At 36.0% G+C, this 23655-nt stretch overlaps 1 protein-coding gene across 1 annotated transcript in view; it reads right to left on the reverse strand.

The window, feature by feature from the left end:
• LOC149805047 (uncharacterized) overlaps positions 1-23655 on the reverse strand; it is a 357351-nt gene that overhangs the window by 40304 nt on the left and 293392 nt on the right. Inside the window, exons 76-82 of the mRNA XM_089946893.1 lie at positions 22611-22797; positions 16094-16264; positions 14698-15117; positions 13411-13561; positions 11756-11889; positions 4305-4396; positions 3800-4079 (exon numbers count right to left, since the gene is read on the reverse strand). Of these exons, the coding sequence (XP_089803019.1) occupies positions 3800-4079; positions 4305-4396; positions 11756-11889; positions 13411-13561; positions 14698-15117; positions 16094-16264; positions 22611-22797 (1435 nt within the window). The remainder of the gene's footprint in view (positions 1-3799; positions 4080-4304; positions 4397-11755; positions 11890-13410; positions 13562-14697; positions 15118-16093; positions 16265-22610; positions 22798-23655) is intronic.

A 23655-nucleotide genomic window follows, 5' to 3' on the forward strand; every position in this document is an offset into this window, starting at 1 on the left:
GTCCACCCAATTTCCTTGATGCTTGACCAAACCTCTATAAAGAGGCTTAGACAAGCACCTAAGGGGACAGTTCGGAGAGGGATGCACAGCAGGAGAAGGCTTAAGTCCCAAGGGCTGTTCCCCTCCCCTTTTCTGCTGTAGGAAAGGGAGGTCTACTTTGAGGTTACAGACTGGGCTGCATCTGTTTGAAGAACTTGGTGGATGGCTTGAGGGCAATTCACATTAGTATACTTACTGGTTGATTGTGATGGGCCAGGAGCAGTTGTGAAGGACTGATGGTGATGATCCTATAAATCCTGAGAACCCATGGTAAAGATGAAACCATTCTAGAATGTGTACACTTCCAATGGAGCAGCCCTTAAAAGGTCTTTTCCATAGTTAAATAAGATCTTCAAGGACTCCAATACAGTGTCACAGTAGATGTGCAACAATTCTTAAGATAATGCCATTGCGACAAAAAATGGAGACTCTCAATCCTAGGTCAGTACTCTAGCCCCATACCATGAGGCTGCTGAGTGATACATGAGAATACTCCATCTTCAGCTGACTCATCACTCAGTAGTGTGTGGTACTAATCCCTTCCATCAGGATGGTGTGATACCCTATCCCTGAAGTGTTAGGAGTGATGTACCATCTCTTATGTTGGAGGAAGTAACATCTAGCCATAGGAATAAAGTGTTGACAGCACTGAACAACATCACATGTGTGAGAGAACAACACATTTTCCTGGACATGTGCAGTTCACCACCTTCCTAGCAGGAGGGAGTAACATGCTGCTGTAGCCATAATGTGTGCACCATACCACCTCCCTAACAAGAGGATTGACAAGTTGAATGTTCAGTCCAACCTTCTAGAGGGGTATCATAGGTTGCTGATGAAGATGGTCCCATAAACTGAGACCAAGGACTGCTCTTCTGACTGGAGAGACTAAGACTCATGTAGAGTCATTAAGGCCTGCAAGAGAAAAACCTGAAAATTCTAAAGATGAAAGGGAGGTAAGTTTCCTCTACCCTAGATAGGTGTGGTTGGAATCAGCTTGATTCTAGGTTTCAGAAGGCCATAATTTGCAAAGTGTACAACATTTCTTTCATGTGCACTTGGAACAATTTATACAGTCTGGGTGAGTGTCCAAAAGGTCCCTCCTTTGATGATCTAGGCACAAGTCTATACAGCATGGCAACCTCTGAAGAGACTGGTCTCATAAATACCTGGGACCTGGGAGTGTTCTTCTGTGCTGAAGAACACATCTTCTTGCACTGGGCTTCTTGGGAATCTGTAAGAGAGACATCTGAAAATTCAGGCAATGAGGGGGATTGACAATTCCTCCAATGTCTATAAGTACATCTGCAGTCTACTAGATTCCAGATTTCATATTGTGCAGAAAGTGAAATGATTATTATGTGCACACTTTGAACATGTGATGCAGTCTAGGCAAGTGCTTCAATGACCTAAGTGGGGGCCACACTTTCCCACAGACTGTCCCAACACTGTTCTCAGAAATAAAAGTTCTCTGAATGGGAACAATATTTATGGCAACATGTATTATTTCATATGTGAAACCTAACTGCTAGTATGTTGTACATTCTACATACACCCCACTGTATTTACACAGGGAAAGCAATGACTCACCAGTGAGGAATTTCCTGTCTTATCTTTATTAAGTTGTTGTTGTTGTTGTAGTAGGGTTTAACGCCATTTTTCAGCACATGATAGGCTATATATGGCGGCCAGTATTAATAGTGGAGGAAGAAACCAGGAAAACCCCGGAAAGAACCACCGACCCACGAGAAGCTACTGGCAAGCTTTCTCAAATACCCACATTAGCCGAATCCGAGACTCGAACCCACGCAGACAGAGATGAGATGGCAGTGATCCGTAATGGAGAGCACTTTAGACCACTCGTCCACTCAGGGCCCCATCTTTATTAAGAAAGGCATTGTTAAACCTTTATTGTCCTATACAAGCAATGCAGACAAACACAAAAACAATTAAATGCAAACTTGACTTGTCACTTGTATCATATTAAAATATAACGGTGAAACAGAGAAAACACAAAATTGATGTTTAATCAAGTATTTCATTAAAGGAATTATCAATTCCTATTAAATGAAGTTAAGTGCCTATCTTGCATTATAATTTATCACACACAAGAGACTTAAATGTAACCAATTGTATTTTCAAAAATAAGAGGCAATTACCATAGCCCTGAAGGATGGGTATGACTTAGTAACCTAAGAGGTTAATGAACCAATTTCTAAAAGGATATCCAGGTTACCAGCATGTTAAATAGTATAGGGAGAGGATAAATAAAACACTTATAGACTTTTTATTTGAGGAAGACTGCAATCTGGTGAAACAAAAGCAACACCATAAAATTGCAATGGTCATAGATGTGACACACAATCATTAACATGTCATCCTTAAAAATTATTCCTGTTCTATGCATGAGCATGTGAGGTACAAGAGTGGACCATGTCTTATGGACAATTCTCCACTCTGTGGGAGGATGTTTTCACATTGAACAGATTAAACTTTTCAATGTAAATAAGTAAAAACTATGCAACAGCATACTCAGGTGAGTTGTTGCTGCTATTAAAAAACAACTGCTAGCTTTAAAGAATTATTGTGAAAATGTGTTTTCCATGTGTAGCAGAATGTCAACAAATATATTCCTGTCTCTTGAAATCTGACAGAAATTCACTTATCATATCAGGATGGAAATAACCTGATAGAGGAATGGAATTATACAAACTCATAATATAATCAGCATTAAAATCCATATGCTGTTCACAGCAGCAAAATGTTCATCATGGGTGTTAATATTTCTAGCAAAATTCTGTGGAGATTTCTTAAACTCAAGCCATAGATTTTAACTTAGAATTTACATGCTTAATGTGGCTTCTAAGGTGGTAATAAAGAACAATTAAAAAGGACAACAAAATGGTGCATGACACACCATGGTAGATTTGTATAGGCAAAAGCTCCAGTTGTAAAATATGATATGAAGAAACTTGGCATGCAAAATTATATCATGATTACAAGACAGGTTCTTTGTGACCAACAGTTTTGGTACTGGTATATTACCAGCCTAGTGGCAGCATTGTAGCATACCTTTTGGAAATATGTGAGCCTGTATCAAAGCTATCAAAACTGTAAACTGTTGTTCAGCATTTATTCCATCAAGAACAGTTGTAGTCAATCCCATATACTATTACCCCCTGCATCCCAACTTCCCAATCATCTTACCATGAAAACTTAAGTTCAGTTTCACATCTGGTCTATTACTCAGGTTTTTAAATCATTTTATATATGTAATTACCAATATGCCTTTTCAAAATTACTTACATGTTTGATGGGAATTCTTTTTATTACATTTGAAACCATATGATCCTACTCCAGACCTGACTGAGGCACAGAACTAGTTCCCTTGTACATGGCCCTGGTAAAGATTATATTATACTGTTTACAGAAACCTACAAGGCCATTTTCCCACCTACTGTCATATACGTCTTACATACAAAATGAAACCAGTACTTGTGTATGAATTTCAGTCAAAACAATTATTAATCAAGTAAATAAAATGAGTTTTTTTTATCATCTACCAGAAACATCTTATAGTGAGCCAAGAAGTCTGTTCAGCCAGACAAATTCTGGAACCTGACCTACATCTGTTAATAATATCTTGGAGAAATTGGATTATAGAAGCCTTCCAATTCCTACAATAATTTTCTCTTAAGTAATCCAGCCTAAAAAAAACTAATATAATTATAAATTATCCCTGTGCTATGAATAAAAATACCTGAGTCTTCCTCCATGACAAGGTTTGTATCACTGGTTAGGTAGGGTGGATCATTGACCATTTGTAGATTGACTTCGGCCAAAGCAAACTGAGTGTCCATGGTAAAGTATCTGGTCTGATTGTCTACTGTCTGATTGGTTTCCACAGACAATGTCTGGTCAGTTGTATTCTCCACTGACCGCTTTGACCTGTTCGCACCAGCATCATCCTGATTATTGTCTAATTCAAGTTCTGATAGGAATTTGATTATCTCAGGTTCTGTAACTCTTGTATTGCACACCTGGAGGAAAAAATACATAAAACAATGCATGACTCTAATTTTTGGTCCATATGCATGGTTACTTGAGCACACTTCCATATATGGAGCATAACAGAAACATTAGACTAAGCAGTTCTCTTTGTTCACAAATAGAGGTTTTCATCAACGGGGATAGTATCCTTACAAAGGAAGTACATCAAATAATCAGGGTAAATTCTACATTTAAGCAAATATTTACATACTCACTTTTTCAGTCACAGTTCCCTCTGCAGAGTTGTTAAATTCATGAGTCTCATTATCCAAACAAGATCTCTGTGATACATGCCACTTTTGAGTACCTAGAAACAAGGGATAAGACAAAAGATGACAATATGCATATTTTTGGGATGGTAAAATTAATTTTAATGATGTTATATTTACCTCTTACTAATGGCAGCTTGAACTTTTCATTATAACACAACAACTGCATAACAAGAATTTGTCCTCCCATCAGCATGAACCTGAAGATTCCAGAATACTATAACACTACTGATTCACTTCCCTAGCTTATCAATAAAATTAATCTGTGAGGCAAAATTCACATTTGAAGAAACCCATCTGTTTTCTTGGAAACAGGTCACATACAGTTGCTATCAATACAAATAAGGGGAGTACTTTTATGCTATCATCACACAGCAGCCACCTTCTTAAGAATGTTCTCAAATTTATATGGGTGGAGTTAAAGAGATAATAATAAAAATGACAAAAACAACTTTGTATTGCCTTCTTTTAATTTTATATTTTAATGTATCAAAGAGGCATAATCCATATACAGTCTAGCATAATGCATAGTTTGGTGAAAAAATGTAATGATTACGCCAAAAGCATAATGGTTGGCATTTATGCAACATCCTAAGCATTTTTTGGAAGAATCATGAATTAACTGTTAGCATTTCACTTTTTTCATTTCATAATAAAATATTCACAGTGGTATGAATGACAAGAAGTTAATTTTTGTAGATGGAATAATTTGTACAAGCTATCATACATGCTTCTCTCAGACAGCAATGCAGTAATACATACATGGTTCAGTATAGCTTTTACAGTAAAACCTGTTATGAGAGACCGCCCCTTCTGCCAACCAAAAGTGGTCTCTCAAGACAGGTGGTCTCTCATAAGAGGTGTGTGAAAATGGACTGGTTTTCAGGGTCAATAGTTAGCATTATTGAAAAATAAATAATACCCATACTCACTGTACATGCATCATATCCTTTATTCATGAATCTTGTTAAATATTGCATGCATTCCTCTCAAAATATCTTTATATAATAAAGATATACATCTATCAAACAACGAGAATAAAATTTATATTTCAACATCACATTAATATGTACAAAAAATGAACAGTTAGATATGATGTATATATCTTATTTTATACACTTATTCACTTGTTTTTTTAAAAGAAATCCATTATACTTTTTTGTTGACATGTTTTACTCAGCTATTTGGTCTGAACATGTATCTCAATTATTGCCTTTTCCGGAATCAACTTTCCACTTACTGGTATGTTTTTACTCCTTGCAACACAAAACCACTCCCATACTCGCTCGTTGAGATCTCCGTAAACTGTCCGTCGTGCCGTGGCATATTTCATCTGTGCTTGTGCACCTTTCTGCCATTCATTTCTAATGGACTTCTTGTCTTTGATTACATTCTGAACTTGCGTTTTACCGACGCTTAAGCTGACTGCTATTTTGCGAGTGGTCTCGCCTTTTTCATTTCGTTCAATGACATTAATCCTTTCTTCCAGCGTTAAAATGTTTCTTTTTTTCAGCGGAGATTCTGCCGTTGTTATTAGTGTTGACGTTACAAAGACTATCGGTTTTGATCAGGTTTTGGGGAATTGTGGAATAAATATATATTATGTACCAATGAATGAAACCAAAAGACATTATTAACTCATCAAGAAACAATACATTTATTCTGAGACGAAGTTTAAATCAACAGCGTTATAGCTCGATAAACAAATGTTCCGACCATCTGCACCCACGTAAACAGATTGTGGCTTGGTGAAACACTAACAAAAGAAATAAAAAATAATTTTAAAAAAATCTGGAAATGATTCTCACTTACTAGTATTAAAGACAATGAGCTCATTCACCCTCCAGGCATTATGGATTAACTGGAAAGCAAACGACGTACTCAAACCAACACTGAAGCCCTTTCAAACGATTTCTCACTTGGACATAAGGACTACCGGCGTTTTGTGAGTTTTCATAAAGATAAAGAAAAATACAAACCTCTAAATTGACTGCGTATATCCATCATTACTCCCTTTGATGTTACTCTTACTGGCTATTCACATGACTGCGGCACTACAATGGCGGTTAGTGACATGTACTTTAGTCTGGTTTACTGCAGTTTACAAATGACACCGTACGCTGGAGTTGTAAATTTCACAAAACTGGTACTGTAGCAAGACAAATTATTTTTAAATACTTTATTAGAGCAATCTTTGCTATTTATGCAGTCTTTGTTACAAAGGATTAAATGATGGTTAGAGGTGTTTATCCCGATGTATGGTTGTTCAACTACAGTGTTATTTAATGTGCACTTTGTTTGCTTACTACATTTATCCCGAGCTCTAGTGTTTACAAAGGATTAAGTTAAAGTCAGTGGTGTCAATCTGTTTTGATTTTTTGGCGATGCGGTTGTTCATAGCAGTGTCAAAATGCATATTTTGCCAAGAAATCGCGGTCGCTGGTCGCGTTCAGCAGGTGGTCGTTCATAACAGAGCGTTTATATAGTAAAACCGATCCGTGCATTACGATTGTGGTCGGAAATGACAGGTGGTCGCTCATAGCAGAGGTCGCTCATGACAGGTTTTACTGTATAGTATATTAACCTATGTTTAAATGACAGATATGGTTAATTTGATATAATAAGCATAGCAAAGACTTTACTATTTTACATAAAGCCTGGATCTGTTCATTTAGTTACAAATTCTTGTCAACAATTACATAATGAAGATCTTAATAGTGATTATCTTTTTCAAAGTCAGGTAGATTCATTGATTTGTTCTCTGTTCAGTTTTGAGCACACATTATGACTGAGACATTGACTCACTGCACTTTTGGAGGCCAGATGTAACTTGTTTTGATCTTCAGTAGTGTTGGGCTTATCTTTTTTGTCACACTGTTACAATTACCCCTAGGGCCAATGGTTTGATACATTCTGTGGTCTTGTGTGGTTCCAACTGGTTTTTTGTTAGAAGTGTTGTTTGTATCTGCTTCCCTCAGGGCTTTGGTGGATGCTTGCATGGACTTGGGAGACATCAAGACTGTACATTTCATTTCACCATATGGTTAAGTAAGGTCTCTCTTGATACAACCAGATGATTTCTTCTCCATTCCAGTTGTGTTTGTGTTGAATAGGCTGGAACTGTTCAGTTATTTTATGGTTTCAGGAAACTTTATGGCCTCACGGAAGTTAAGATCTTTCTCATGTTTTACCTATTAGGGCTGTCTCTGGACTTTAAGTGGTGACCCATGTAATTTGCCAAAAAATAATTCTCTTTGTAGGATGATCCATTGATGCTTTCCTGTGCAAACTGGAGGCACACACATTTTTTCTTGCAGTCATCTTTGTGGTAACCATATTTCTGGCAGTTAAAACACTGGAGGGAATGATCTGTTGGGATTTTTAATAACACAGCTTTGATTGATGAAGACAAAGTGGTGTAGTGGAACATCAATATGTAAGTGTAAAATCAATTTGTTAATTCAGCAAATGTTCATTCATTTCACTTTGGCGACATTAGATCTGAGATTTCTAAGCATTTCAAACACATCGCAGCTGTCTCATTTGTAAGATCACATGAAATGTTGACACAAGTTCAAAGTCATATGCATGGATAACTTGATTGATGACTACACAAACCATTTTTAGCAAAGCAGATTAACAGTGAGCTTTATAGTTGCACTCAACAAATAATTGGCTTGTGCTGAGTTTCTTTACAAACCTAAGAGCTCTACAGCTAACCCTGAAAGCTTCTTATCAATGAGAAAAAGCAAGAGCTTTGTTACCTTCTTGTTCTCATTGGTTGATTCTATGATAAGAATGCATTGCCAAAACCCTCTACTCAGAATAGCTTCTTCCAAATCACTGGTCGTTTTATTCCTGATCTGTTATAGATCATGTCTCCCACTGCTCATTTTTTGTTCTTTGTGTCTTCCTATGATGAAGAACATTTGTTTGTCACCTAACTTACCATCTGCACCAGAGCCCCAAAAGTGGACAGAGATTTAGGATATTTTATTGCTTTTCTCATATCAGGCTTTCAGTAAGGGCAAAAAATTATGTGTTTTTTAAAATTAGGGTAGGAAGGTAGGTTTTTAAAATATATTTTTATATTTATTTTTAAACAATACATATATTATAATGATTTGTATATTTTAAGGTACTAAGCACTTCAAATACCTAAGTTAGATGCACAAATAAATTTTTCAGAACTTTAAAAATTAATGGGGGGTATTTTTTAAAAATTTAATCATTATTTATATTTCAATGATTAGTATATTTAATGTACTAAGTACTAAGCTAAACCAACTCAGATGTACAAATCAGTTTTGGGATTTTTACAATATTTTTTAAAATATTTTTTACAGGAGGAAAAAAGTGTAGGGTCTGCACTGAAAAACAGAGATGGTCGGCCAACCAGAAACATGCATGCCTTTCTTTTGGCCAAAAGTATATTCTTTATTCTCTTGACCATTGCCTTCAGAGGCCATAATCTTTGTAAGGTTCCAAGCATAAAAGTATGAATTAGGGCCTAACCGAGTAGATAATTTTCACCGAGTACCGATTCAGAGTATTTGGATGTACTATTTGCCAGATCCAGGCACGAACCGAGTAGTAGGTGTGATTTTTTTACAAATGGCGTCTCTACACTCAAATATTTACCGGAAGCAGAAAAGTTACGCCACCTGGGGAATGCTAGTGAAATTACTAAAGGAAATTGAGTTAAATAAATTAACATCAATCATGATTCATGAAGTCCAATGGAATATTAACTGTGTAATTATAATTTATTATTAACTAAATTATTATGTATTAAAAACCTTTTCTTAAAAGTTCGATATTTATTGAATTATTTTACTTGTAACCATTTGTGGTTGTATTATTTGCCGAGGTGAATACTTCTGAATAGTACTGAAAAACGGGATATTCGGCCGAGGCGAATGTCCGAGGCGATTTCCGGTTAGGCCTTATTATGAATTTCCCAATGACTATTCCTCCGACATGGGATGTAGTCCATGACAACAGGTTGCCTCCATTAGTCACCTAATATGACATGCAGGAAAGTACACTGGGCCTATATTGAATCCCTATCCCCAATATGGAATCATTATTTTAGACAAACAATACATATTGCATAAAAACTACATGATGAAGATGTCTGCAGTAAAATATTTGTGACTATAATTAAGTGTTTCTTAATTTTGTTATACTTTGAACACTTAACCATTGAGGTTTTCCTTGCTGTCTTTGAGATCAATTGTAAATCATTTGAATAAATTTAAACTTTACTGACAATGCTGATGATGATTACTTGGCACCAAAATTCTTTTTGTTTTAGAAGAAATCAGAAGATAAGATGACTCATTATTTATGATAGAATTTATTAGGATTAAAAGTACAGAAGGATAAACCTGATTTGCAAAACAACAGGTCAAACAACCACAATTAGGACCCTTATTTTTACATTCTATATATTCTATTTTCTTTGGAAAATAACTTTTTGGTCTCAGATGGTACATTAAGTTCCATAGTAGCCCTGGGACCATCCTGGTGAAAAGCAAATCTTAATGAACTGATTGGAACTTATTTCACTGATTATAATCAATGACAATTTAGATTACTGGAAAAAAAATATGTAATGTTCTTTAAGATTAAGTGTGCAGTAATAGGATCATCTACCTTGATAAAGTCAAAAATCAAATAATGCAAGAAGTTGACATGTGTTCGTAAAACATGTATATAATCATTTTAGCCCAAAATTCTATAAGCTTCTTCCTTTCTCCAGTTGCAATATATACACAAAATCTGGTACCTGCAGATGGTAGATAACTGATGTTATTCTGTAGAAACCATTTTTCTTCTTTAAGTCACAGTGACCTAGAACTTTAATTTTAAACCAATCACAAAGTTTGGTTCAGGTCTGTGACATAAAACTAATGTTACTGAGTAGAATTGGCTTTTCTTTTTTCAGTTCTAATGACCATGACCTTTGACTATTCATCCTAAAATCAACAGATTTTTTCTTTACCCAAGGTGCAAGCCATCTGCAAAGTTTGGTCCAGATCTGAAATGCAGAACTAATGTTGTTGTGCATAAATCATATTTATTTTAGTCTTTCATAGTGACGCTGACATTTGATCTATTTTATCCCAAAATTAATTGACTTCATTACCCCAAGTGCAAACAATACACAAAATTTGCTAACTGAAGATGGTGCAGAACACAAGTTATTGTGCTACAATAATTTTTCTTCTTAAAGTCACAGTGACTTTGAACTTTTGACCTTTTGGGGTTCTTCCTTCATCCAAGTGCAATCTACAAATCTTTGTAACTGTAGATGATGGAGAGTTATTGTGCAGAAACCATTTTCTTTATTTCAGTCAGTAACCTTTGCCTTTGACCTTCAGATTAATAGGGTTCTTTCTTATGCAAACTGCAAGATATAAACAAAACCTGGAAAATGTAAATGATGGAAAACTCAAGTAATTGTGCAGAAATCATTTTCTTCTTTTGGTTACAATGACCTTCACTTTAGAGCATCTGACCCAAAAATCAATGGGGTTCTTCCTTGCCAACTGTAAATCATTCATAAACTTTGGTAACTGTTGGATGTAGACAACTCAAGTTATTGTGCAGAAGCAAAATTAGACAGACGGAAAGACAGAAAACATCATATGCTCTACAATGTGGCAAGATTATACAAACTGAAAAATAGCTGTGTTTGAAAATTTACTCAGACCATCTAAATATAAATAAAAGTATGCCTGCCAAATTTAATTTGTCTGCCTCTAGTGCTTTTGTTTGACTGGGCAAAGATTTTAAGATCCGTAAAGAATTTAACAATGGTAAAACATAGAGATAATGCCGTAGTGGCCTGAAAATATAATCAGTTCATCAACATATGAATACAAAATGCCTTCAAAATTTGTCTAAATCAAATGAGTTTTGTTCAGTCATGCAAAGAAGTATCTGTCAAAACAATCTAAAGTGTAAAGAAAATGTGTAAAATTTACTTAAAGACTTGCAGTAATGGCTAGAAAAGTTAATTAGCTAGTTGTCATCAACATGTGACCACAATTAAGTGCATATCATTTCATGGCTCTGTGTTTAACAGTTTTCATGTGATCATGCTATAATGGATTCAGGATGGATGTATCTAATGACTGAAGTACAGCAGCAAACAGTCACCATGAAGGGTATAAAAACATCATTCCTTCAACATTTGGGCCATTGTTAATTTGATTATATGTGTTATATCAATAATTTTTAGGTTTACAGAATAACACTAAGATTATTGTTATAATTTCATTTTGTTTAGTATTTTAAAGTTTAGAAGATACAAAGAGATTCTATTCTACACCCTGTTAAATAATGTCAGTGATAAACTGAAAGATTAATTACGGTGTTATGGTATTTACCTGGGTTCCAGTGAATCAACATGAGCCTGGTGTCCTGTAGAGAAGAATCCTGATGGTAGGTGATGTCTAGTGGACCAGTCATGGGAAGTTGTCCTATGGATGTCACAGTGAAGCTATTTACTACCCTTTTTATCCTGAAATGATAATAAAAATAATAATAATAATAATAATAATAATAATAATAATGTGAAATAATTATCATTAATGCCATTATTTGTTTATAAAAGGTACCCAACATTGCATTTCAAGGCATATTTATATGCATGTTAAACAAAATGCTAAACAAATAGTGAAAAAGGTGCACAAAAACTTATTGTACTTAGGGTGATTCAGAGTGTGTGTGTGATATCCATGTAGAAAGAATAATGATCCTTCTTATATACGTGTGATGCTGTAAAAAGACAATCCTGAATCTTTACTGCTACATTGTATTGTTATAGAATAATCACTGGCCAATGACAACTGCCTAGCTTAATGTGTTACATTGTAATGTTATATAATCGCTGGCCAATGACAACCACAAAGATTAATATGTTGCATTGTAATATATTATAATCACTGGCCAATGACAACTGCAAAGTTTAATGTGTTACATTGTAATGTTATATAATCACTGGCCAATGACAACTGCCTAGCTTAATGTGTTATTGTTGTTGTTGTTGTTGTAGGGTTTAACACCATTTTTCAGCACATGATAGGCTATACATGGCGGCCAGTATTAACAGTGAAGGAAGAACCTGGGAAAACCCCAGAAAGAATCACCGACCCACAAGAAGCTACTGGCAAGCTTTCTCACATACCCACAATGGCTGAATCTGAGACTCGAACCCACGCAGAGGTGAGATGGCACTGATCCATAACTGGAGTGTGCTTTAGGCCACTTGGGGCCCCAGCTTAATGTGTTACATTGTAATATAACATAATCACTGGCCAGTGACAAATGCAAAGTTTAATGTGTTACATTGTAATATAATATAATCACTGGCCAATGACAATTGCAAAGTTTAATGTGTTACATTGTAATATAATATAATCACTGGCCAATGACAACTGCCTAGCTTAATGTGTTACATGGTAATGTAATAAAATTACTGGCCAATGACAACAGCCTAGCTTAATGTGTTACACTGTAATGTAATCTAATCACTGGCCAATGACAACTGCCTAGCTTAACGTGATACATTGTAATGTAATATTATTACTGGCCAATAACAACTGCCTAGCTTAATGGTGCATTTTCTGTCTTTATCAGTTTCTTTCTAAAATTATGATATTAATGCCCACTTCTTTGCCAGCATGTTTACAAAGATGAAATGTAACATTCAATGACAGAGAATAAAAACTTTTTTGCATCTTAGATTTTTCTTAAGATTCGTTTCTTTCTGAAGTGAAATTTGTGGATTCAATAATCTGAAATACTGATAGTGTATTAACTCTTTTTCTGCAAGTATCATTTAAGACTCTTTGATGTATAATTCAAATGTTCAAAGGTTCATTTTTCAACTTCTAAAATCCTAATACTAACAAAAGCATTGTACTCAAGAGAAAAAAAAGAAAAATCTCCTTTTGAGATAAAATTGAAAGAATTTAAGTGAAATATTAATAATTCATTTATGAGGACTTCTTTAGTCCTAGTACAGCATTGTACTGTCTACCTTCTAGTTAGAAGTCTTTCTGTCAGGTCCATTGTTTCATTTGGATTTGTGATGTATGGGACAAAGTTCATGGAGGCATCAGACCTGTACTGCTTACTGAGATCTTCCGCTGTCAGTTTATTGACAATAATACTCTGACCTTCCTCCAGACCTGAAGATAGATATTTGTAGCTTTGATATAGAGAAACAGGTAAAGATGTCTAGAACACAACCGCATCAATAACCTTTTGAAGGGGATGCTGCAAGAAATATAAATGATGAGTAATGCAGTACTAAACATTAATGCCAGAATTTAACTATTTCAAGATAAGTATAAATATGTAAAGACTTTTTATTAATTGAAAAATCTGGAAATTGTGTTTTTCTAATTGTTTAAACACTCTATAGCCAATAATCATGCTAAAAAAGAGGAGTGAAAATGTATTTCTTGTACTTATCAAAAGCCCTAAAACTGAATGATTGACCCAGCATCTGTACTGCTCATGTTTACAGTTAGACACACCCATTAATTTGTGTCATGGTGTATCAGTGCATGATACCTTTAGAACGAAATTTGTAAAGTCTAGACAAAAAAAATACTAGCAACAACTGACTTTATTACCATCCTCTAAGACATATTCAAGTGCTTGTTACAATAAAACTTCAAATTCCAACTTTACGGAAATACCTGTCAAATAGGTGTCACGTATTTTTGTGATAGTATGTCAGAATGCTGTAAATTATTCATTTTTACAAACAGCAGAGTAGAATAAAAAGCTGTTTTGGGATGAAATTCTAAAGTACTGTTTTCTGAAAAATGATGTTTTATAACTAACTGATCATGTAAGAAAAATACTAAAGCAGCAGCAAATTTGGAACCATAAATGACACACTTCTGGGTACATTTCATAATTAGGTATATCAAAACTTTTCTTTTTTTGTCACAACAATCATATTTGCTGATCATGACCATCTGAAGTGCTCAGACATTGGTTGACCTTATTTTAATACTTTATTGAGTAGCAACTGATTTATTTTATTAAGTTCATGTAAAGTCAACACCAACACAAACATGTATGCCAAACTTTATTTATCTACCTTAAATGGTTTCCACTAAATTGTGCTAACAATGTTTATTTATAAAATCAAGTCCACAAAGTGAAACAAATGCATAAAAATTGTTGTTATGGCCTGAAAGTCTAAGAAAGTATGATGGATGGACAGATAGATGACAAATGGACAGTACACAACCAATGTGCCTCCATCTGTGATGGGGTATGGGAACATAACAATATTATGGGACCATACCTGCTGGTGTTCTAATTTTCATTACAGTAAGATCTCTTTTTTGCCTCTCAACTGTTGCTCCTTCTATCTCTGTCTCCACAGTTTCTCCTTTGTGTGATACTACCATCTTTGATCCAGGTGATGTGACAACTACTGAGCTGACAGCCTTCACTGTACAGAGGGTAGCTTCATTACACAGCCGTATGGAAACAAACTGGGTCCGTCCCGGTTCCATGTTGTACACATTGTATTTATCCCCCTGGTATCTGGTGTCATTAGGTTCAAATGCAAGGGGTCGAAGTTCTGAGATACGCCTCACCCTGACATTGTCTATAAGCAGGTAGCCATCTTTTATCTTTACTTCTCCAGATGTATTGTAGCCAACCCAGGTGCATGGGAAAATGTCATCAAGCACATCTTTAGAACTTCCAACACAATAATCTGGCAAGCAAATGAAGTATGCATTAAACACCTACAAGACTGACAGGACAAATTCCACACCCATGCAAGCATCAAAATCTTTCTCTTAAAAATCATTAAATTTATGCACTTCCTATGAAAGTTTATAATACTGCAGTTATTTTAATATAAACAGTTTATTTTAGTCCATGCTGGGAGCCCCTGTATTAAGAAAATCTGTCAATTCTAGAGGTGACAGCTTTGGAGCAGTTTCAGCTTTTAGAGACCAACAAGTGACATTTGTACATAACAAAAATGATAACCAGGTTTTTTTTTCTAGGACATCTGACAAGAAATTTCTCAAATATTGTGCAAAGAAATCAAGTGAATGTGTGAAAAGATTGCATCATATTTACAAGCCCTATTTTTACTTTTTCATCAAATCACTCCTATATTACATTTGTTTTTATTTATCTTTGTTTCATTTCACAGCATCACCATCCTACATCATGTGCATTTGGACTACTTAGGGTCTTTCTGTATTTCTAGACCTCAGCTGAATGTATCTATTTATTGAAATGTTTACAAAAAAACAAACAAAGATGATCCGACACGAAAACCAGCTAAGATAAATAGCTGCTTTTTAAATCTCTATGGTGTAAAATACATTGTTTTCACAAAACACTGCTTAAAGCAAAATTATATGCAAAACTTTACTTTGAAACAAATGTATTTTTCAAGATGGTAAACCAATTTCTGTCCATAAATCTGCATTAAAGAATATTTGACAAAAAATGTAGTGTACCAATGACACTAAAATGGTAGCTATTTATCACAGCTGAGTTTCTTACTTCACACTTTAACTAACTGCTGTGACTAGGCAAAATGAGTTGAAGTATTTGATTATGTAGTATGATAAAATTGCTTCTTTTGTGGAGGGAATAAAAGAGACAAATCAGAAGACCCACCCCCATACAAAAAACCGTTTATCTTGAAGCAGATAAAAGTATACCATTACCATATCTCTTGACACTGGGATCAGGACTGACTTTCCAGGATCCTCCAATGGATGTAGGATCCTCAGATTTCTTGGCTGTTGGGGGATCTACTGGCTCTGAAAAGTTCTCAGCACCAACAACTTCTGCTGAGACTAAATTTGCATCTGGAGCTAACAGCAGAACTGTAACACCTATGAAAATAAAATTCCCAGAAAAAAATGTTTTCTCCAAACAAATGTTTATAAATCTTCATGAATCAATTCAAATTATTTTAAAATCTCTTTATGAAATGGTGAAAAGGACTGATATGTGTTTAAAACTAAACAAAGAAACTTCACTTTTCATTTGCATCTTTCAGATGATTGCTAGCTCTGTGTGACTACTGTCAACCAACATGATTCAAATAAGTTTGGAAAACATACATTTGCAAAAGTGACAAAAGAATTAGTGGGGAATATATTTTCAAACACTTCTACAAGTCTCAGTCAGGCAAATATATGTATGGGGTTTAACGATACATCAGGACAACACTGGCACTATGCTGCTGATTAAAAGGTAAGTTCTAAAATTATAGAAAGAACCAGCACAAAAAAACTTAAGAAAGGTAAACCCTTATAACTAAATGTAAACATGTAGTCTGAAAGGATAAAAGGAAAAAGACTTTAATTTTTTTTTTTATGTCTATAAGAACAAAAGATAAGAAATCCTTAAAAAAAGAGTTAAAATAATTGTATAAACAGCATTCTCTTAAAAATGTCTTTTTCGGGAGGAAACTAATTTTATACTAATGTAATACTTACCTTTTGCTACTGCATAGCTAGTACTTTTTCAGAATGAAAATATCTGAAGAAATGATGGAAATTCAGTCCGCCCATAAATGTAAACCAGAATTGTCCAGAATAATGGGTCAGGCATACTTGAGAGCTCCATATATCTTGGGCATGTGTGAAAAGCCCTCTTCATATATTTGAGGAGGACATCAGTATAGGGAGATTGGCAATCTGACAGTAGCAACCATTAAGTATGTTGTCATTAAAATTAATGTTACCTCCCCACCACATTATAATATTAGTAATACCCTATTTGTCACTATTGCATAACTGAATTTGTCAATTTGGTTAAGGTCTGATGATCCCAAAACTGAATGAAACAACACAAAGAATACTCACCATCACTGAAGCACAAGAAATTACTTTAGGATGGAATCCACACTGGCCACTTTGAGCAACAATGACTGGGCTCAGTGAGAAAATGTCTTTGCTTTGATGAACTAATGAGAAAGGTAAAAGGAGAAAGTAGTATGAGAGTGCCAAAATGCAGCTTCCTCCAAAGATAAAGGAGTTAGATAGGCCCATGAAGCAGCAATGGTATAAAACACATGGGTTTTGATTTTCATGAAAGACAGGTCCATATCATTAAGGGACTGGTAAGCTCTCATCATAGTTAATGCAATCCACCTAGACTGGCTGAAGCTAAAAGTCAGATGAACCTATAATGGGTAGGAAAAGATGTTTCCCACCCTTCCTTCTCCCTATAGAGGCTGCCAAATAAAACCGTTGGGCCCTACCTGGACTTAAAAGTCTATTGCAGACATCCCCTGTATAGATAAGGCTTAAACTGTGAATCTCAGTTGGGAGTGGAGAGACAGAAGGAAGCCCTTTTTTTGCTAAAAGAAACCCTGGTTGGCAAAGGAGACAATTTGACCAATAATTTCCACTGAATCTGATACAGTCCTGCTCTAAAGATAGGGCATGGAACTTACTCCTTTGTCTCACAGATGATAAGGCAAGCAAGAAAACTGTCTTCAGGGTAAGGTTCTCAAAGGAGCTTTACCCAAAGGCTTATAGGGGATCTATTTAGAGACCACAAGACACAAGAGATCCCATTGAAGCATTTGAGAATAAGACACTAGTCTCTGCAATTCAAAATACCTGGTCAGGTCTTCTACATGATAATCTGTCCTGACAGCAGGGCCTTTTGAACATTTTAGTGTGTTAGAAATGGCTTCCTGATATCCCATAATAGTAGAAACCAAGGCATTGTTTCTCTTAGAAATGGAAGAAAAGAAAATTTGCAACTGTGCTCAAAGCTACTACATCAATCATAAAAGATTCTTTAGTTTGCATCATATACCTTCGAGGCTGATCTTTTCCTGGACTGAATAATCCACTTGACATCTTGGCTTTAAAACCTTTCATGTGGAGAGATCATTTGAGATGAGTCAAGCATGAAGGTGGAGTATCTGTGGGCTGTTGAGGAGAGAGACCCTGTGCTGTGACAGAAGGTCCCTCCTTTGAGGTAAGGTCCTGGGATGGTCAACCAGTTAGGTCAAGAATATTGTTTGACCACATTTGCTGGGGCCACAGAGAGGCAAACCATATGAGCTGAGCTTTGGAGTGTATGACTTTGTGTAGGACCTGTGGGATCATCCCAAAGTGTGGGAAAGCATAAGTGAACAGATGACTCCAAATCAGGCTGAAGATATCCACTGCCCAGGCCGTCTGGTTGTGGACTGGGTAAACATAAAAGGGGAGCCTGTTGTTCAGTTGGTGGCAGCAAGTCCAACAATGATGTTACCTAAGAACAGTGAGTCTGCAGATTGGTGGAGAAACCATTCCATAAGAACTATTTTTCCTTTCCTTGACAGACTGCCAAAATGTTCTTTCTGCCAGGAATGTGGCATACTTGAAGGAATACCTTTTTTAAACTGTCCAGCAAACGTTTTAAACCTCCATGCAGAGAGAAATTGCTTGTGTGTCCCCTTGTCTCCTGAGCTGTGGTACCACTGACATTTTGTCTGAATAGACCATCATACATAAAATCTCTTATTTGTTTAACACACCCCTGAAGGCTTAAAAACACTGCCAGTTTGTTAATGTGGAAGGCAGATTCTTCCTTAGACCATGAACCCTGAAGAATCAGACCCTCCAGCTCTAGATGAGTGCCCCACATTGAATCTGACATGTCTGCAAGCAGGTAAGAGGGTTTCAGTGGGGGATGCATGGGGACTCTGATCAGAAGCTGTGTACCGATTTGCCCACCGATTCAGATGGTGGTGGAAATCTCAACCAAGAAAAATCACATTATTCAAGGTGTTCCTGTACAATTTCCAAACCATTAAAAGTAGAATCTGAATCAGATACAATTTGAGCCTGTTATGGGGAACAAGGTCTGCTGAGGTGTCAGATGTCTCTAGCAGAGAGAGAATCTTGTCTGTTTTGCCCAGAGGGGCATGGATTAACACTCTGTGTTAAAATTCATACCCATATAGACAAAATCTTGAGATGGATTTGACAGAAGACCAAGTCTGGTCACTATGGAAAACAGCAGGACAGGTCTAGTCTGAGGGACTCTAGACAGTCATTGTGCATCAACCAATCATTGAAATATTGGAGGACTGGGATACTAGTGACCTTGAATTGGCTGCAAATACTCCCATGGCCCTGGTAAAAGCTCTGGGTGCAAAGGACAAGCCAAACAGCAAAGCTCACAAATTGGAAGACCTCCCCATCCAAACAAAATCTGAGGTACTTCCTGTTTGGAGGAAAGAAAGGAACATGAAGGTACACATCTTGAAGATCTATGGATGCTGCCCAATTGCAAGGTCTTATGTCATTCCTGACTGGGACCATTGTCTTCATCCTGGATGGTGTCTCCAGTAGAAATATGTTTAGGGGCTAAAGGGATATAATTAGATGAGACTTTCCCCTTTCTTGGGAACCTTGATAACTTGGGAATGTTAGGGCCAGGGATTGGTCTTGTAAACCCCTCTTAACTGCACCCTCCTGTAGAAGGAATGGACCTCTTCCATTAACTAGGCCAGATTTAACTGGAGGAAGCATTGGGGGACCTTACTAAAGGAGGGAGATCCCAGAACCCAAGCCAGACACCACCTCTGACAGAAAGGATCCAACCATCAACCATTATGTCTGACAAAGCTTGTAAAAAGAGGTTTAGTCTAGCACCAATGGGAACCAAGGGAAGAAGTATGGTCTGCAGAGGAGAAAGCAGGTCCCAAGGGCTGTATACCCTAGCCTAAAGGAAAGGGAGGAAGGCCGAGTGAACATCTCCCATGGGCCTTTGTGGCATTTCATTCTTGGGCTCACATGCTGAGGGGGAGCTCTGGAAAGGGGTTGCTGCTTTGACTGGATCTGCTTTAAAGAAATTAGCCAATGGGTACTAAAAGCAGTCAGGATGATTCCACTTCTTGGCTGGCTTCAAAGACCTAGAAGTAGATGCAAGATACTGTACTGGTGTTGATGGTCTCCCAAATCCTGAGTAGCCACATAGGGGATTAGCCTCCTTAAGAGAGTCTCAGCCACCAGGGGGAGCCCATAGAATTTTTTTTACTGTGCTCTAGTAAGACCTTGAAAGTGTCCAATGCCACACTCTGAAGATGGGGGTACCCCATCAGCCTGCTCTGTGTCAAACTTGTTGGCTTCCATGAGGACAGAAAAGACATCTTCCTCCTGCACTCTCTCCAGTTAGGCAGAACTATGTGACCTGGTGTCTCTTTGCTTAGGGGAGTGTCTTATTTTGTATCCTGTGACCTCTCAAAAGAATGACCAGTCACGTGACATACACACGATCTTGTGTGATTCGTAATTGTTGGAAACCTTCAACTTGCTGGGTATCATGTAATATTCCAACCAAACCAAACTGGTATTCAATATAACACTGATGCAAGTTGTACATAATGTACCTCTTTTTCATACCCTATGTCCACCCACCCACCTATATGTAAGTGAAAACCCATCACCACTATCCAGAAAGTTGTCAGGAATGCATAATGTTTATTTACTTTTTCATTTTAAAAACAATCTATCATTTAAAAAGTTGCTCAGCCTTGCATACTAACAAATATATCCTGATCCCTCGCTTGTATTAAAAGAAAGGATCATGCTCATCATTATCACACATCAATGCTTAAAGACCTAGGAGAACAGGCAAAGAAATTTGAATGCTGTTGGAAATTTTGGCCATGTTCAGAATGCATTATTATTGGATATAATTTTAACAACTATCACTAAAGATTGGTTATGTCAACAAGGCAGATGACTTCACAGTCTGTACATACTAAAAATTTTATTCATTTTCATGCAGTATTCAACATCTACAACAATTTTGCCTAACTTTAGTACAGAATAATTTGCTATATTCACACTTGTCATGTGATCTAGACATTTAACACTGCTACAGTATGAGCCTGACATGTATAAGAGATGTATAAAATACATTCATTTCCTACCTTTAGAAAAGTTGACCAGTGTAGTTAGTCCAGCCTGATATGTATAAGAGAGGTATAACATACATTCATTTCCTACATTTAGAAAAGTTGACCAGTGTAGTTAGTCCAGCCTGATATGTATAAGAGGTGTATAACATACATTCATTTCCTACCTTTAGAAAAGTTGACCAGTGTAGTTAGTCCAGCCTGATATGTATAAGAGGTGTATAACATACATTGATTTCCTACCTTTAGAAAAGTTGACCAGTGTAGTTAGTCCAGCCTGATATGTATAAGAGGTGTATAACATACATTCATTTCCTACCTTTAGAAAAGTTGACCAGTGTAGTTAGTCCAGCATGATATGTATAAGAGGTGTATAAATTACATTCATTTCCTACATTTAGAAAAGTTGATGAGTGTAGTTAGTCCAGCCTGATATTTATAAGAGGTGTATAAAATACATTAATTTCCTACATTTAGTAAAGTTGACCAGTGTAGTTAGTCCAGCCTGATATGTATAAGAGGGGTATAAAATACATTCATTTCCTACCTTAGAAAAGTTGACCAGTGTAGTTAGTCCAGCCTGATATCTATAAGAGGGGTATAACATACATTCATTTCCTACCTTTAGAAAAGTTGACCAGTGTAGTTAGTCTAGCCTGATATGTGTAAGAGGTGTATAAAATACATTCATTTCCTACCTTTAGAAAAGTTGACCAGTGTAGTTAGTCTAGCCTGATATGTATAAGAGGTGTATAAAATACATTCATTTCCTACCTTTAGAAAAGTTGACCAGTGTAGTTAGTCTAGCCTGATATGTATAAGAGGTGTATAAAATACATTCATTTCCTACCTTTAGAAAAGTTGACCAGTGTAGTTAGTCTAGCCTGATATGTATAAGAGGTGTATAAAATACATTCATTTCCTACCTTTAGAAAAGTTGACCAGTGTAGTTAGTCCAGCCTGATATGTATAAGAGGTGTATAAATACATTCATTTCCTACCTTTAGAAAAGTTGACCAGTGTAGTTAGTCCAGCATGATAAGTATAAGAGGGGTATAACAAACATTCATTTCCTACCTTTAGAAAAGTTGACCAGTGTAGTTAGTCTAGCCTGATATGTGTAAGAGGTGTATAAAATACATTCATTTCCTACCTTTAGAAAAGTTGACCAGTGTAGTTAGTCCAGCCTGATATGTATAAGAGGTGTATAAATACATTCATTTCCTACCTTTAGAAAAGTTGACCAGTGTAGTTAGTCCAGCATGATAAGTATAAGAGGGGTATAACATACATTCATTTCCTACCTTTAGAAAAGTTGACCAGTGTAGTTAGTCTAGCCTGATTTTGGCACTTCACACTGACATAATATGTGGTATTATGCTGTAATATCCCCTCCAGGCTTGAGTTTATGCCCAATGATGTTGTTCCTGTGGAGATGAAAGGCTGAATTTCCTGACCTCCTACACTAGTGCCAATAGCCCATTCATAATTCTGAAAAGAAAACAAAACTTGTGTATCAAATTTAAAAAAAAAATATCTTACCAAATTAAAGTCACCTGAACTTAAGACAAAATATCCATTCAATGAAAATTATCTCACAAAGTAAACAGTTTTGCAAATTGTTTTGGATCTGTATGGCTCAACATACAGTAGAATAGTGATTGAAGGACATGGAGAGAATGGTTCAGATAATTGGGAGCATTGACTAACAGTATTCATCGTATGCATCAGTGTAGGAATAGGAAGAGTCAGAAATTTGCATCAGACATAAGGCATTGCCAAGGATACTGTCAAAGTAGAAAATAATTTATTATGAATATTGATATAACATTCAAAGAGCAAAACATACATTGAAAATTAAATTTCCATACCTTAAGACAGAGCACAACAAAATAGGTCAATACCGAATTATTCTGTGTAAACTCTAAATGTTTAAAAAGTTTAGCTTTAAAATAACAGAGGTTAAAATGGCAGCATCCAAATTGTGTCATGCAGATAGCTTGCACAATGATACAAATGTGAACAGGTAAAAAGTAAAGTCCACTCTTATCTATAAGATTGATCAAGGCAGGCAAAATGTAATAAAACAGTCCTTGATTCAACTCTGATCAAGAACTGTTTGAATCTCTAAAAAATATTAATGAAAATAAGAATTTTAAAAAAACTGAATGTTTACAAAAAAAATTCATAAAACTCAAAACTGCACTCAAGAAGCCATACATGAATCTCAGTCAAATGATATGAAATAGACTGTTTGCAGGAAACTTTACCTTCAACAACTGATCTTCTTTTAATGCAAATGTGCTGTGTTAATGTTCATCATGATTATTGTGAAACAATGTTAAAGTG

The sequence above is a fragment of the Sinohyriopsis cumingii genome, chromosome 2 (assembly GCF_028554795.1).
Source record: "Sinohyriopsis cumingii isolate HCF-2022 chromosome 2, ASM2855479v2, whole genome shotgun sequence".
Taxonomy (NCBI): Eukaryota; Metazoa; Mollusca; class Bivalvia; order Unionida; family Unionidae; genus Sinohyriopsis; species Sinohyriopsis cumingii.